The 15806-nt window shown below is 40.1% G+C and overlaps 1 protein-coding gene across 4 annotated transcripts in view; it reads left to right on the forward strand.

Moving 5' to 3' along the window:
• The first annotated feature begins 3978 nt into the window (after positions 1–3978).
• VRK2 (VRK serine/threonine kinase 2) overlaps positions 3979–15806 on the forward strand; it is a 119392-nt gene continuing 107564 nt past the window's right edge. The window contains exons 1-2 of one of the 4 annotated variants that reach the window (XM_059187728.1): positions 3979–4178; positions 5907–6047. In XM_059187728.1, the coding sequence (XP_059043711.1) occupies positions 5912–6047 (136 nt within the window). In that variant the 5' untranslated portion in view covers positions 3979–4178; positions 5907–5911. Of the gene's footprint in view, positions 4179–4596; positions 4739–5906; positions 6048–15806 lie in introns of those variants that run through there. The other 3 variants (XM_059187724.1, XM_059187725.1, XM_059187726.1) reach the window with 3 other exon arrangements.

A 15806-nucleotide genomic window follows, 5' to 3' on the forward strand; every position in this document is an offset into this window, starting at 1 on the left:
TGTTGCTTGTATCAGTAGTTTATTCCTTTGTTACTGCCGAGTGATATTCCACTTTTTATTGCTGAGTGATTATCTGTTTACTACTTGATGGGAATTTGAGCTGTTTTCAATTTTTGGCTATCACCAAAGAAGCTGCTATAAATCGCTAAGATAAGTTTTCATGTAGATACAGGTTTACATTTCTCTTGGGTAAGCACCCAGGAACATGAATGCTGGGTCATATGCTAATTTTACATTTGATATGATAAGAAACTGACAAATTGTTCTCCAAAGTGAATTTAACACTTGGGAGCCTCACAAGCGAAGAGAGTTCTTCTTATTCTATATTCTTACCAAAACTTGGTGTCTTAACAGGGCTTTTGAAGAGCAAACATTTTTAATTTTGATTAAGTTAATTTAGGAACTTCTTTTTTTAGGCTTTCAGCTTTTGGGGTACATTCTAATTACAGAAAGTCAAAAGATCACAAAGATTTATAAAATCTAAGAGCATAAAGGGTTTATCCCAGGTTTTCTTCCAAAAGTTTTATAGTTTTAGCTCTTGCATTTAAATTGAGGTCTATGATCAATTTCAAGTCAAGTTTTAAATGAGGTGTGAGGTAAGGGTTGATTTTTTTTCTTTTATTCTTCCTTTCTTTTTTTTTTTTTTTGGATATGTGAATAAGTATTCTAACCTCATTTGTTGGACATTCTGCCATTTCTGGTGTATTAAATTTGTAATTTGTACCCTCATGGTCATAAAATGACTGCAGAAATTTTAGGTATCACATCCAGAATGATATCCAGAAGAGAACATCTCTTTATAGAAAGTGTCCAGAAAACTTTTCTTTGTCTCTACCTATACTTCATGCATACATACATACACCCAAACCAATCACTGGGAAGGGAATGGTACCATGATGATTTGTGTATTCATTTAATAAGAAAATGATGTGTTTTCTCTATTTGCATCATAGGGACTGGGAATACAATAGTGATTTTCAAACTTCAGAAATGTTGCCTGTTCTCATGGAACATACAATTTGCTAAGGAGGACTATTTGTCTATTTTCTAAATAAATAAGTTACTTGTATAATATGTTGTTGTACAATGCTAAGTACTAGGACGAAGAAGGAAAGGGGGCTATAAAGTATTGTGGGTAGGTTAGAATTTGAGATTGGGTGGTTAAAAAAGTTCTCCCCAAGTTGACTTTTGAATAAAGACCTGAAGAAAGTGATAGGGTAGTCCATACAGATACAGAGTGAAGAATGGTCCAGGCAAAAGGAAAAGTGCAAAAGTCCCGAGAACAGCAAGGAGACCACGGTGGTTGGAGGGAGTAGTAGGAAATGGGGGAGGGGAGGACAGAACATGTTGATCATTACAGATAAGTCATTCTCAGCCAGGAACAACTCTGACATTTATAAAAATTGGTAATGGTTGATTTTGGCCATCATAACTGGGTGGGGTGGGACTGCTGGGGAGGCGAGATAGATGTTAAATCTCCTGCAATGCTGAATATCCTACGGGAGGTAGACCACCTCCTCCCCTTCTCGATAAAGGATCATCTGGCTCAAATGTCAATATGGCAAAGGTTAAAAAACACCATTTTAAGTCATAGTAAGGATTGGCTTTTATTGAATGACTCAAAATGACATAAAGTGTTTTCAATAGAAGAATGATCTGATTTAAGCTCCTAAAGAGATCATTCAGCTGTTTTCTATGAATAGACTGAAGGCCTGGAAGGGTAGAAAATAAGACAGCATTTAGGAGGGTACTATAATTGCCCTGGAAAGCCATGATGGTTATTGGACCAGGATGGTAGCAGTAAGGATGGGGAGGACAGATGGATTCTAGATATATTGTGAAGGTTTGAAGGCTAATAGATTTTACCAACTACTCTATACTAAATGTTTGTGTGCCTCCAACATTTCTGTCTTGAAACCTAAACCCCAATGTCATAGTCTGAGGAGATGGGACCTTCGGAGTTGATTATTAGATAATAACATTTCCAGCCTTCAGAAGTGTGAAAAATAAATCTCTGTTGTTTATGAGCCACCTAGTCTATGGTATTTTGTTACAGTGGCCTGAATAAAGACACAAATGTACTCCATATATAGGTATGAAGACCGGAGCCATGTATGACCCCCTAGAGTAATCTGTTGTAGCTGGTGCTGGAGCTGCATCTTCCCAAAGAAATTAACCTGGGGAAGTGGGTAGAAACCTGAACAAATTTGGAATGGGAGGAAGAATGTCCATATGGATGTTTGGCTAGGCAGCCAATAGCATCTGTCACATATGCATTTTACGGAAATAAGAATGGACATTGTTGGATTAGTGAATCACCACCTTAAATGATGCAATTATTCTACACATAGACTACTGAACTTCTTTAAAAAGTTCAGTATTTATTTGTTTAAAGATTTTATTTATTTATTTGAGAGAGAGAATGAGTGAGCAAGCGAGAGAGAGAGAGAGAGAGAGAGAGAGCGCGCATGCGTATGCAGATGAGCCGGGGGGGGGCAGGAGGAGAAGAGGCTCCCTGCTGTGCAGGGATATTTTTCCCCACTCCAGGATTTCATCCTGAGGATCATGATTTGAACAGAAGGCAGCTGCCTAATCTACAGAGCCACCGGAGTGCCCCTAAAAAGGCTTTTATATCCATAGCACCAAGTGCTTTAAAATGTTTTCTCATGCCATCTTTCATTTAGCGACAGATGTAGGAAGTCCTAAAACCCATTCCATCAAACTCATTAAAGGACTTTGATTTTCCTTTCAGTTTGCATTCCAAGTATTTACTGTCTTCCTGCATAGGATGTTGATATATTTAATTATTGCTTTTGGAACATTTGTTTTGTCTACCTGAAAATATTAGAAGCTCACTATGAGTCTTTATTACGTGTTAGAAAAATACTTAATAATTTATCTCACGTATCATCGTAATGTTTTAACTAATAACCTGCTGAAGAGCCTCCCTTTGACCAAATTCTACTTAGGCTTCCCAGAACTCTTTTTCACCAAGGGATGGCTATTGACGTCCATGTCCTCTCCACATTGTCAAGTTTCAGTAAGAATCCTGTTAAGTCAGTTTAGCCCAAATCCCAACTAACCAGAGCCCTCTGTATCTAATGGAGCTCCTCATCCTTCGTCATCCCCCAGGTGAATTCTGATCACCTGGCCCTGACTTCAGCAAGATTTCTGTTAACTCAGTTTAGCCAGAATACTCCCTATATCTCTGACATTTCTTCTTAATAATTTTCCATCCACGGGCCCCCACCCCTTGGCTATAAAGTCTACTTTTCTTTGCTGTCTTTGGCACTGAATGCAGATTTCTCCCACTGCAACAGTTTGGAATAAAGTTTTCTTTACCATTTTAATGAGTTTTGTTATAAATTTTTTCTCTAACACACCTTATAACCTAAGAAACTGCGGTTATTTCCAGTTGACAGACAAACAAATGGAAGTTTTGTGAAATAATTACGTTTAGTCAAGATTATCCAACCAGTCAATAGGTCTCGCGCCACTATGTGTCTGAGAACTGGAACTAGGAGGTCTCAGGCCTCCGGGCTCACACCCAGCTTCTTGCCCCGGGAGGGCCTGACTAGTGTGACTAGTTGCGGGTAAGTGCTCAGTAAAGACTCGCCCGCTGATTTGGAAACTTTGGGGACAGGGAGAGTGCACGAGGCCATAAACTCCTCCTACACAAATGCACGGAAGTGGTCTGGTGGCTCCAGACTCTGGAGGGCCAGGGTGTGTGTGCGGCAATCACACAGCCCCATTTCCCGACTGAGACCCCACTCGCTCTTCCCCTGCGCGTCTCGGGCGCGCGGGCCAGGCCGCCGGGCGGTCCCGCGGAAGCTTCGCGGGCCTTAGGCCTGCGTCTCCGGCCGGAGCCTGACGGCGCCGGGCTCGCCGCGCGCAGGCGGCGCGGGTGCAGGGACGTCCGCCTGGGCCCTTCCGAGGGCCGGCTCGGGCGGGGCCCGCCTCCCCGCGGGATTGGAGGCCCGCGGCCCCGCCCGGCCCCCAAAGCCCGCGGGAGACGCCTGGCGCGGCCTGGCGTTAGGGGAAGCCCGGGGCCGGTCCTGGGCGTCGGGCCGAGCGGCCCTTTTGCGCCCCGCTCTCCGCCTGCCCCGCCGCGCCGCGGGAGGAGCTGCCGTCGGAGTGAGCGCCGGAGCCTCCCCGCCGAGGCAGGCCCGGCTTACGCGGTTGGTCGCGCACTTTTTCCTAACTCGGAGCGAGAAGCGGCGCCCCCTCCAACCCGCGTTCGCCCCGAGCGCCGGCGGGAGGTTTTAGGCGCGGGAGGGGGTTGGGTTCCGCGTTCCGCCGGTGCAGGGAGAGCCGGGGGCGGGAAGGGGGTGCAGACGCCGCCGGCGGGCTTCGCGGCGGTTCGGGCCGGAGCCGCCGAGACGAGTGTCGGGGGCAGGCGGGTGGTGGGCCGCACTGTGCCCCCGGCCCGTGCCACGACCCGCCCGAGCCCGGGCCTGGCACGTGTTCAGGCCTCTGGACACCGGTTTGTCCCGGGCAACTCGTGTGGAGCGATTAGCATCGTAGCCCTGGGAGGAACCCCCAAGCAGAGGGGCTCCCTGCTGGGGCCGGCCTTGGGAGGGGGCCGCCGCTTGCTCCTGGGAACCCCGCCCAGGATGTGCAGTTTCAGCTCTCCAGTTCTGATGCCACGACTTCCCTCCGAAACTGTGTTTATGCCCTGCTGCAGAGTTGTTCTTTGAAGACTTTGGGTTTTAAGTTCGCAGATGCGTTTTGGACACCAGTACGTATAAAGTATTGGCCAAGGGGAACCACCAGAAAACTACTTGAGGCGTAGTTCACCGAGTAAATACCCTGCTTCCCTTGTGGCTGTGTTAGGAGGGCAGGAGACTGTGGTTACAGGTTTCTGCTGTGTTCCTTTGCTCGTTTGCTCTTGAGACACTGATGCTAAGTAAAAGAAAGCAGGACATTGGATTAAAGTCAGTGAAAGAGGGAAGCCTTATTAAAAGGAACAGAAACTTTATCATTCAGAAAATGGAAAAGATTATACAGCGAGAACTTTACATTAACTTCAAAGCACTCACCAGTTGAATTTTTTTTTTTTTTTAATACTTAGAGGATTGTAATTACCTTCACATGTAGATCAGTTTCAGGAAGATATGCTGCGTGTGTGTGTGTTTCCCTATGAAATTCTCTCTTCCAACTAAAAGTCTTTCATTGTGAAATCCACAAACCTTGTACACATGTAATTGATTAATCTCTAAAGCGGGGCAGTTTTCAGTTTGGTGAGGGTGGGGAAGAAACAAGGTATAGAGAAAGAGAAAGACAGGATCTAAAGAAACAGAGACTAGTGTGCTAACCCTGAAACTGCCCCGTGGCCTTGTGCTCTGAGAAGTTATGTATCCATGAAAATTCTGGGCTTACTTAACAAATATTTCCTGAGTACCTGCTCTTTGTCCGTGATGTGGCTTGCTGGCTTGGTGATACTGTTGCCGTTGTCCATGTTTTCCTAATCCAAAACTGTATTCTCTCCAAGTGACCAAAGACCTCATCTTTGATGCTTAACATTCTCAATGAAAGGAGTATTTGCATGTATATGAAATTTATTTTCTCTTTGTCATTGGGAGTTGTAAACTCATCTCTTAGGATGTATTCTGCACTGTTAGTGGGTATTATAGACTCCCCTAAATGAATTTTGGACATGTTAAGTGAAGTTCACAAGATTTGTTTGTTTTTTAATATCAATCTTTCTTGGATTTCAGCGTTGTAACGTATGTGAGATTCCGATTTGAATATAGTATGTGGGCTTTTTCAAGTCCAGCTGAACTCATAACCCTAGTTTGTAGGAACCTGGGAAAGTGCCCTGTGGAATGCATTTTGAGAAATGTATTTTAGTTGGACTTTTTGTTGTTTTTATTTTTAATTACTTATCTCAGCCTTTCTGCCAACAGAAGTGATGCCACCAAGAAGAAATGAGAAATATCGACTTCCTGTTCCACTTCCAGAAGGCAAGGTTCTGGATGATATGGAAGGAAAACAATGGATGCTGGGCAAAATGATTGGCTCTGGAGGATTTGGATTGATATATTTAGGTAAAATATAAGTTACCAGATATTCTTGTATATGTGACTGCAACTGTGATCATTTAGTATTTTGACAATTGAAACTTTGAATTATAATAGAATTCATAAATGTATTTTATTAAGTAAATGAGGATCATTAAAGTTTACCAGAATGTCTGGTTTAAGCCATGATTGACCCCACTTCTTGCTGTGCATGACTTCTGGAAGTCCTTCCAGAACCTAGTTAAACAAAGTCCACCAGACAAATGCTAGTGTTGTTTTTTGAGTGTGTCTTTTCCTGGAAACATTGCTTTTTATAGCTCAGAAACCACACTTTATAAATCCAGACACTCTGTGAATCTTTATCATTAATATTTAAGTATTAGAGGGTTGTGGTCATTTCTTAACTAGGCTTCACTAGAGAATTGAGTCTTAATACCTCAAGGCATCTGTTGTATGGAAGGAAAGAACTTCTCTCCTGTGCATCTAGATGGTACTAGTTATTTGCTATCCTTCATAAATGAGAAAATAGACACAAAAACAAAAAATTATTTTTGTGTTCTTTGGTATAGGTAAGGAATTCTAGTTGAATATATTTTTACACTACATTTAAAAAGGTTTAAATTACACTGAATTTAAAAGGATCGTTCAGGGCTACCTTACAACTGTAGTTTAATGATCAGAACACTCCATTACATGACTGGATTTAATGAATAAAATAAGATAAATATTAGTGATTAAAAAAAATTACCCTCAAGGATAAATTCTCCTAAATGGATTAACTCATTACATCTGTTCTTATAGGAGTTTAAGAAGCTGGTAAAAGACCTCCACTGGGGGAATCTTGGATTCCTCCCTCATTAAACATTTCAGACAGTAGGGAAGGAAAGACTTTCCCTCTACTCTTCCTACGTTCGAGAGCTGGATTTATAAAATTAACTGACAGCAGGAAAAAAGATACGCGAAATTTCTAATTTTTGATGTTATATGCATGGGGATATCACAGAGAAAAAAAAGTGAATACCCCCAAAAGCAGTGAGATATGAGATCTTCTATACTGTCTTAAAAGGGGAAAGGGACAGGGGATGGAGGTCACTTAAAGGACCGCAGATGATCTTTAGGAAAGATGAATGGGCCTTTAAGAGAATAGGTGGGGGATGTGATAGTTTGTGACAAAGCTTGTCTGGGAGTGGTGTTAATTTCTAATCTCTTTTGATAAGAGTAGTTTTATCTGGTTGATGAAACTTCCCTGGAGGGAACTTAGAACAATTGAATCTTTTTTGGAGGATCTGTCTTCACGTAAATAAAGGGAGTTCAGAGATAGCCTTTCCCTGTACTTCTTCCTCCTTGCACCCTGAGCCCCAAATAATCCTTATGCAGAAGAGGCCTAGTTTAGAATGGCGTATTTCACCACAGTTCACCAACATGTTCCATGGATCATGATGGATAAAGCTCCTTTTTTGATATAATTGTCATTTTCTAAAAAAGATTTTATTTATTTACCTGAGAGAGAGAGAGAGAGAAAGAGCGAAAGAGCAGAACAGGGTAGAGGGTCAGAGGGAGAAGCCGACTCCTTGATGAGCAGGGAACTCTGGGACTCCAGGTTTCCCGGGACTCCAGGATCGTGACCCGAGCTGAAGGCAGTTGCTTAACCAACTGAGCCACCTAGGTGACCCGTAATTGTCATTTTGAACAAATGAATGAAATTCAGTAAAAAGAGAACTTATTAATCATCTCAGGGTCTAATCAAGTTGGGAAGATGAGACCAACACACACAAAATTGTATGGCTTAGAGAAAAGTTACCTCCTCAAACGAGTCTGAACTTCCTCGAAAATTGCTGTGATTCTGAGTAGTAGGTTGAGAGTGCCATAAGCAGCACTGTTCTGGAGAAAGGTTATGCAAGCCACTTATGTAATTTAAAATTTTCTAAGAGAAACATTAAAAAAAAAGAAAAAAAAAAGATGAAACTTATTTCAATTATTTATATTATTTAATCCAATATATCTAAAATATTATTCCAATATGTTACCAATATTTTAAAAAAGAAATTATTTTAGTTACAGTCTTTAAAATCCAGGATTTACCCAGTCACATTTCAAGAGCACAATGGCTCCATAGAGCCAGTGGCTACCATGTTAGATGGTACAGGTAAAGACCATAAAAGTATATGTGGAAGTTCACAGAGAGTAGATTCCCCATAGAGTAAGTGTGGACTGAGACTTTGAATTAGAGAGTTCTCTTGTATAGCAAAGAGCTAAGATCTCTGGTATACTGTCTTGACTCAAAGTAGAGATAGGAAGTTGAATAAATTTTTGTTGTCACTGAGCTATATATAGCCTTGGAGCTCAAGGCTTATCAGTTATACTTTTAGATTTCTAATTGAATTATTTGAGTGATTTCTAAGAAATACAGAAAAGCATAGATTGTAATGCTTTTATTCCTTTTCTTTTTTAAAAAATGGAAATACATAAAATGTTAATATATATTTAAATTTAAGTGGTATTTTAAAAATTAAGTATAGGCCTATACACATATTCGTACATTCACTAGTTGTGTGGTTCCTGTTGTGAAAAAGAAATGTGCTCATGGGGCACCTGGGTGGCTCAGTGGGTTAAGCCTCTGCCTTGGGCTCAGGTCATGATCCCAGGGTCCTGGGATAGAGCCCCATGTTAGGCTCTCTGCTCTGCAGCGAGCCTGCTTCCTCCTCTCTCTGCCTGCCTCTCTGCCTACTTGTGATCTCTCTCTGTCAAATAAATAAAGTCTTTAAAAAAGAAAAAAAAAGAAATGTGCTCAGGCATGTGATCTATTTGTCCCTATTTAAATATAAAAAAGTCTTTGCTGCTTTTATTCTAAGTATATGTCATGTATCATTTACTTATTTTTTCTTACTACCAAAATAATATTTGTTTTACAACAATGTTGATTTTAAAATTTATTTATTTATTTTAGAGAGGGGAGAGAGAGAGAGCATGAACCAGAGGGGAAGAGAGAGAGAGAGAGAGAGAGAATCTTAAGCAGACTCCATGCTGAGCATGGAGCTCAACACTGGACTAGATCTCATGACCCGGAGATAATGACCTGAGCCAAATCTCAGAGTCCTATGGTTAACTGACTGTGCCACCCAGGTGCCTCTGTTTTAAAAACAATTTTTAAGACTCCATATATTAGACTGGACCCTCTACTACCTGAATGTTAGAACCTGGATCCTGGGAATGCGAGCAAGCGCACAACACTGGGGAAAGATTTGAAGAAATGTTTAGCTATTTTGAGGTAGAGGCTCCATACTTCAGAATATATAATAAAACTGCATGTTCCAGATTATTGTCAGCGTGCCATCTAGAGTGGCACTTGTGAATCATAGGAGCAGCTCTTTAATGAGATACCATCAGCAATCAGTTCATTCAACTTAGTTTTTACTGATTATTTTCAAAGCCATCTAAGCAAATGCATATGAAATTGTGTCATATTTTTGCACTTTACCAGGTTTCTCATCATTTCCTGTACATAAGTGAAGAAATTTAGGTTTTCCTTAACAACACCTTTGTGTGCAGCTACCTCCTTTCCATATGTTCTTTGTAGATAGACTGTTTAGGTAGACACTTCCTCAGGGTTTGTTGCCTGAGGCTGGGAAGAAACTCGCCACCTTATCTAACTCATTGTGCATGTTCAGCTGTCTTCTAGCTTTGAGATCAGGAGTCATCAGCTGAGAGTCAAGGGGAAGGGATGGGAATTTTGCTATTTGCTCTTGACTTGGACAAATGTGCCTATAGCATTAATAGAAATAGTTATAAGAGGGAAAAGAAAGGTCTGAATACAGGAACAAAGCCAAGGTTCTTTCTTTGTATATGAAAAGAATCAGGGGAGGAAGCTGGTTCAGGGAATGGAAAAATTGCTGTCATTTTAGTATCAATTAAGTGAAAAAGTTTCTAAACTTCCAGGGAAGGAGAGGGAACGGAGTCTGAATTCTTCTTTACTGCAAGGTGTGACACAGAAGCAAGCAAAAAAAAAAGGGGAGAATTGTATAAATGAGGACATGGGTTTTGATGTTAGGCAAATCTGGATTGAATTCTGACGTAAGACTGAAGAAACTGAGTGACTTCCACCTAGTCACAAGACTTTGTTTCTATTCTTTATCACTAAGATAGTAATAATTGTGAGGATTAAATGAAGTAATATTTTTAAAGAACTTGGAGCTTAGTAAGCCCTTAAGTATAATTTATTTTTTTATTTAGAAAATTCTATCCTCATGGATTACCTGAATCCCAGGTTCAGTGTCTGGTGCCACAGGGGATTAGGAGGTGACAAGGACACCCACTGGACGGATTTTCCATTTATCCTCCCACAGATTGTGATAGATTTAGCTACCGAAGTCATAAACTAAGAACATCGAGAATGCCATTGGAAGACTATGACATTTTACTTACTGACCTAAATATTTTTACCCTTAAAATTTATAATAGTAGCCATGGTGACATAGTAAAAAGTTCTCATTTAAGTTGTATCTCATGTACTTCAGATAGGGAAGATACTGGGTTTCAGAAATTAGTCAAAACAAATCCAGAAAAACAAAGTTATATGTAATAAACTTAGGCTGAATTCCTTTGAAGGCTTATATGAGTAAAAACAAAAATGATTTATCTGCGGAAGTTTTAGTTTTTTAACATGGTGCATAGCGATGACCAGTTAGCATCTTTGGAATGTCAGACACAGAATAGATGTTCGGTAGTTATTTGCCTGAGAGATTGAGACTGAGGTTGGGATATTCAGCCTACACTAGCCAGCCTTCTTTATTCCCTTCCATAATGACAGATGTCACCCCTTAATTCCAGCCTGTAATTTTACAGAGGTACTATTGGTTTCAAGAAAAGCCCAGACAATTATTATATCATCTGATAGAATCTATATATGTTTTTTTTTTTGCCATAAATCAATAGCATTATTTTTTATAAAGAGTACACATTATTATAACTAAAATTAAACTCTGGTGAGGCCTTAAGATCAAATCACTTATCCATGGATAAATGTATATATATTATCTAGGTGATAGTCACACATTTCTTGGGTCATGTTTTCAGCTTAGCTCTATTTTACTTTAGAAACCTAGAAGAAAAGCTTTTTTTGTTGTTGTATGTTTGGTGGTTTTTTTTTTTTTTTTTTGAGGGGAGTGAAGAACCAGAGTAGCCTGAGTAGGATTTTTAGAAGTTATCAAAGTTTAACTCACTTTTTGGTAAGAAAACAGGCTTCTATTTTTGAAGAAATAGAAAAGATAATTTATGCATGTGTAGTTTTTACTTACTTTACTTTTTTGTCTGTGGTAATAGATTCATTGTGAAGATACATAGAATAATGTTCAGAAGAGTCCAGTGAGGGCTGCCTGGGTGGCTCAGTGGGTTAAGCCTCTGCCTTCAGCTCGGGTCATGATCTCAGGGTCCTGGGTTCCAGTCTCACATCGGGCTCTCTGCTGGTCAGGGAGCCTGCTTCCTCCTCCCTCTCTCTCTCTGCTTGCCTCTCTGCCTACTTATGGTCTCTCTCTGTCAAATAAATAAAAATCTTAAAAAAAAAAAAAAAAGAAGAAGAAGAAGAAGAAGAGCCCAATGATAATGCAACAGAGTGGAGTTACTGGAATGCTTAGTGCTTTATTATACGTCGCTATATTAAGTGTTATTTTGGCAGTGTCTTATGGAGAAGGCTTTGGGATAAGCAGTTAGTCTTCTCTGACGCAATGCAATGTTATGGTGGCACTAGGATTGTAACTAGAAAATTTTGCCAACAATACTGTGGGGGGTGAAAAGAAGGAGGAAATAAACAGGAACACTGGAAACATGGTGTAGAAACATAGTATATATGGTAAAGTAGTTATCAGAGGAAGGTGTGGAGAGAGATACAAGAGGAGAGAATCTCTGGGATTTTACGAATTCAATATATTTGTTAGACCTTTATACAAGAAATAAGAGTCTGTAGGAGACATTTTAGTTTTGTATTTGCTATCCATAGGCTATCAATTTTGAATTTTTAGAGAAAGAGGAGTGTTTATGTGCCAATCAGTCAGGAAATCTAAATATTTACAGAAGTTTGGGTTCTTTGTATGAAAAGAGAAAGTTCTTCTAAGGCTTAGCTTTTGCTTTTTCATTTTGATAAGTGTCTGATCTTCTTTTTATCATATATTATGGTCCTTCATTTTCAGCATTTTTACTGTCAAACTCTTGTGCCTTCAGGGAAGGTTTACAAACTGCTGCATTCTTCATTGATTTATATATTATGTTTCTTCTACTGCACCTGTTACTATCTTGTAACTGTTTATAGTGGTCAAGGTTTTAAAATTTGAAACCTATTGCTATAGGGAAATTTCTTCTTCATGAAATGAGCTCACCTCTATTGCCACACAATAAAAGAATCCTCTGCTTTTGAGAGCTTCTGGCTTCCTTATGAAATATGGATAGATTTTGCTTCTGAAGTGTTTTGGTTTTTTTTTTTTTTTTTCCTTTCGACATGGAAGAAGAGGGATAAATAGTAGATACAGTCTTTCTTTTAAGACACAGGGATATCCATGTTTATAAAATACAGGAGAGGAAAATTAAACTCTGAAGTTCTAAGCATGAGAATCCACTAGAGAACAGTTATGGGATGATGGAAATTTGTCCACCATTCACACTTAACGATACAGAAGTCTTTATGGATTTTAGTACTTCTTAGGTTCTTGGTTTTGCAGTTAATCCTTCTTCAGAATGTTTGTCCCTTATAACTCCCATGCATGGACCAAATATACTCTACAATATTCTACACAAAGAAGTGTTTTAGGAGAAAAGACAGAAAATCTGGCAATTATTTCAAGACAGTTGTTGAAGGTTTCCTCTGTTTCTTTGAAAAGGATGGACTTCAGTCCGTTAGACTTTGCTGTAATGTCTCCAATCAAGTAATCCTTGAGGAAAATGCTTCTGTAGAAAGACATCCATTGAAGGCCAGAAACATCTACAGATGCAATGTGATCCCAAGCAATGAAGCATGTGGCCCTTCATTGGCATTATCTGATAACAGGAGGATCTTCTGGCAGAAGAGCTGACTTTTGCTGCGTTCTGCATGCTGCCCCTCCAAACCCATCTTTGATTGGCACCTATGCCCTATTGAAACTGGCATCACACCTTCTAAATGGGCACAGTGCCAGGCTAGCAGATGGGTATGGGCAAAAGCATGCCAGAAACCCAGTATGTGCATCAAGTTTAAGTATTAGGGGCCCAAACTCTCATCCAGGGATATAAAAACTGCAGTCTGTTGAGAGCTTTTTGTGCTTAAGGTTAAAGGACATGCCATTTCTACTCCAGCTTAGAGGTTGATTAATTTTGAAAGTCAAACAGGAGCTCCCGTGGCTGTGTCAGCCACAATTCTATCTTTGGTGAATGAGAATGACTACTTCATGTAGGGAAGCGAAAGTATTGTAATGAAGTTTCCAATGAGAGTTTCTCTCCTGCAAGTGCCTCCAGCACTTAAGCAGCATGCATTCAGTGGAGATGAATATTTCTATTCTCCAGCAGAGCCAGGTGCAATCAAAGCCAGATCTTCAACCTGCTGCAGTAAAGAACCCTAAATTTAGAAAGGGCAGGCAAAGTTTGGAAGAACTCCTTGGTGGCAGCTTTCACCGTGAGTTGATGAAGCTTCACGCAAGTGTTTAAAGGAGATGAAGGAAAAAGTCCAAACAAAAAACCTTTGGAATACTTGGACCTGAAACCAAGAGATCTTCAGCAAACCCAAGGAAAAAGTTTAGTCCTTTATCCTCAATGCAGAAATTCTCCTGAATTTTATATCAATAAAAACTTAGTTTACCAAAATGTTAGAATCAACTTAATGCATAAGTAACAAAGTTTTCTATTCTAACATTTATTTCATTGCATGTCTATCATGTATATAAACTTCACTTCTTGAATAATGGATTTTGCATAAAATTGAGTTCTAAATATCATATTCCTTATGATCGTCTCACACCAACTACAGAACTGGGCAAAAAAAAGTGGGGGGGCCATCATTCCTTGTGATCACTTTAATCCTATCCCTTAAATGCTCTTAAATTTACAGGAATGCCTCTAAGGCCAGCTGTGGCCAAGAGAAGCTTTTCCTAATTGCCTTATCGCCATTGCTTTTTCTTTTCCACTGTGTAAACTTTATCTATGGAACAGATTCCATGAGACCGTTGTGAATACTTCAACGTATTCAAAACATATAACTGCCACAAATTAAACTACTAAAACTAAAGCTGGTGCGTTGTAACTGCCAAGGAAAGCTGGCACGTCCCTCTGTCAGACTGCGGGAGAGTGTGCCATACAGTCCTCAGAAAACACAATTCATCCAGAAGCACTCTTGTCACTTGCTCTGATATTAAAACAGAGAAAGTGACATTAATTAAAGGAGTGACACGAGCCAACAAAGGCAATGAAATTCTAAGCTTTGGCTCATGTGCAGACCTTATTCCAACTTACTCCGCTTAGGTATTGTGGCCGTTTCTGGAGGAGCATGGCTACTTTCCCCCTTCCTCCTCACATCTCCCAGTTCGGAAACATCATTTGCAAGCAACTAAAATTTTATACCCAAGGTTGGACTAGCCAATCAGTGCACTGGTAGTTATTGCAGGGCTTCCCAAAATAGGAGCGTGATGGCATGTGCTGCATTTACTGCACTGGTAACTGCACAAGGAGAACAACAACTAGAGGCAGAGGAGAGCTGGTCTAACAAAAAGGCAAGCCACAGCTAAACGGAGCGGGGTACCTACGTTTGGTAGGCTGGGAGCTGGGGAGTCTGGTGCTCGGATGTCTGTGAAAACAAATGGTGGCTGGTGGCCCTTAGGAAAATGCTAACATGCGGAAGAGGCAAGCACAGCCTTCCTCTCTTTGTTTCCCTGATGTGTTCTTTCACAGTGCCTAACTTGTGGTTTCATAGGACTCTTTTCATAGGTTTCATAGTACTCTTCATGTACTCTTGTATTTGCCAACCCCCCCATTCTAGATTGTAAATTCCTTCAGGCCTTCTCTCTGAGTGCCAAAGTGAGGCCTTGCATCCAATAGTTTTTCAAAGATGATTGGTCAGATTAACTCTAGAAGTCTGTTTTGGGGGGAAAAATTGGCCCACAAACTGGTTATTGGAGATGATATTTTGTATATTGTATAGACTATAACATGCAGTATGTGTGTAAGGCCTGGACTTTTAGATCTGGAGACACTATTTTGTATATTTTGGCGGGGAGAGAAGTATCTGTTCGTTTTCTTTATAAGTATATTTTTAAAATATAAGGAGCCAGGTGCTTAATCCATAGATTATAGGATTTATTAGAAGAAGTCTACTTTGCTAATGCATAGTGTCAGGAGTTAAAAAATGGACCTTGTATTGAAGACGGTTTTGTATCTAGAACAAAACAATTCTGAGTAGCACTTAATTGAATTCATCCAGAAGCTCCTAATAGCAGATCTAACAGCAAGTATAAACTTTCATGGAGGAAATGGATGGATGTTGTTTGTTGTTAAATGGATTGATTTGTAGGCATGTAACATGCATAAGAAATCTGCTTTTCAAAGAATGTAAACACAACTTTAACAGAAAATAAATTATTGGAATTTCTTTTAATTCAAATGAATGAAAGGTTTGATTAAGAGTTTTGTACATAGTCAGAAGCTTTTGTTACTGTTTCTGGGTGTAGGCATTTTATATTTGAGATCAGGAATTTTCTGTCTGTGTAATTAGTCATGAGGTTTAATGTACATTTTTCATATCAGGCAGACAATGGCTTCAAAGAGACAGCAATGCTG

The sequence above is a fragment of the Mustela lutreola genome, chromosome 9 (genome assembly GCF_030435805.1).
Source record: "Mustela lutreola isolate mMusLut2 chromosome 9, mMusLut2.pri, whole genome shotgun sequence".
Lineage (NCBI taxonomy): Eukaryota > Metazoa > Chordata > Mammalia > Carnivora > Mustelidae > Mustela > Mustela lutreola.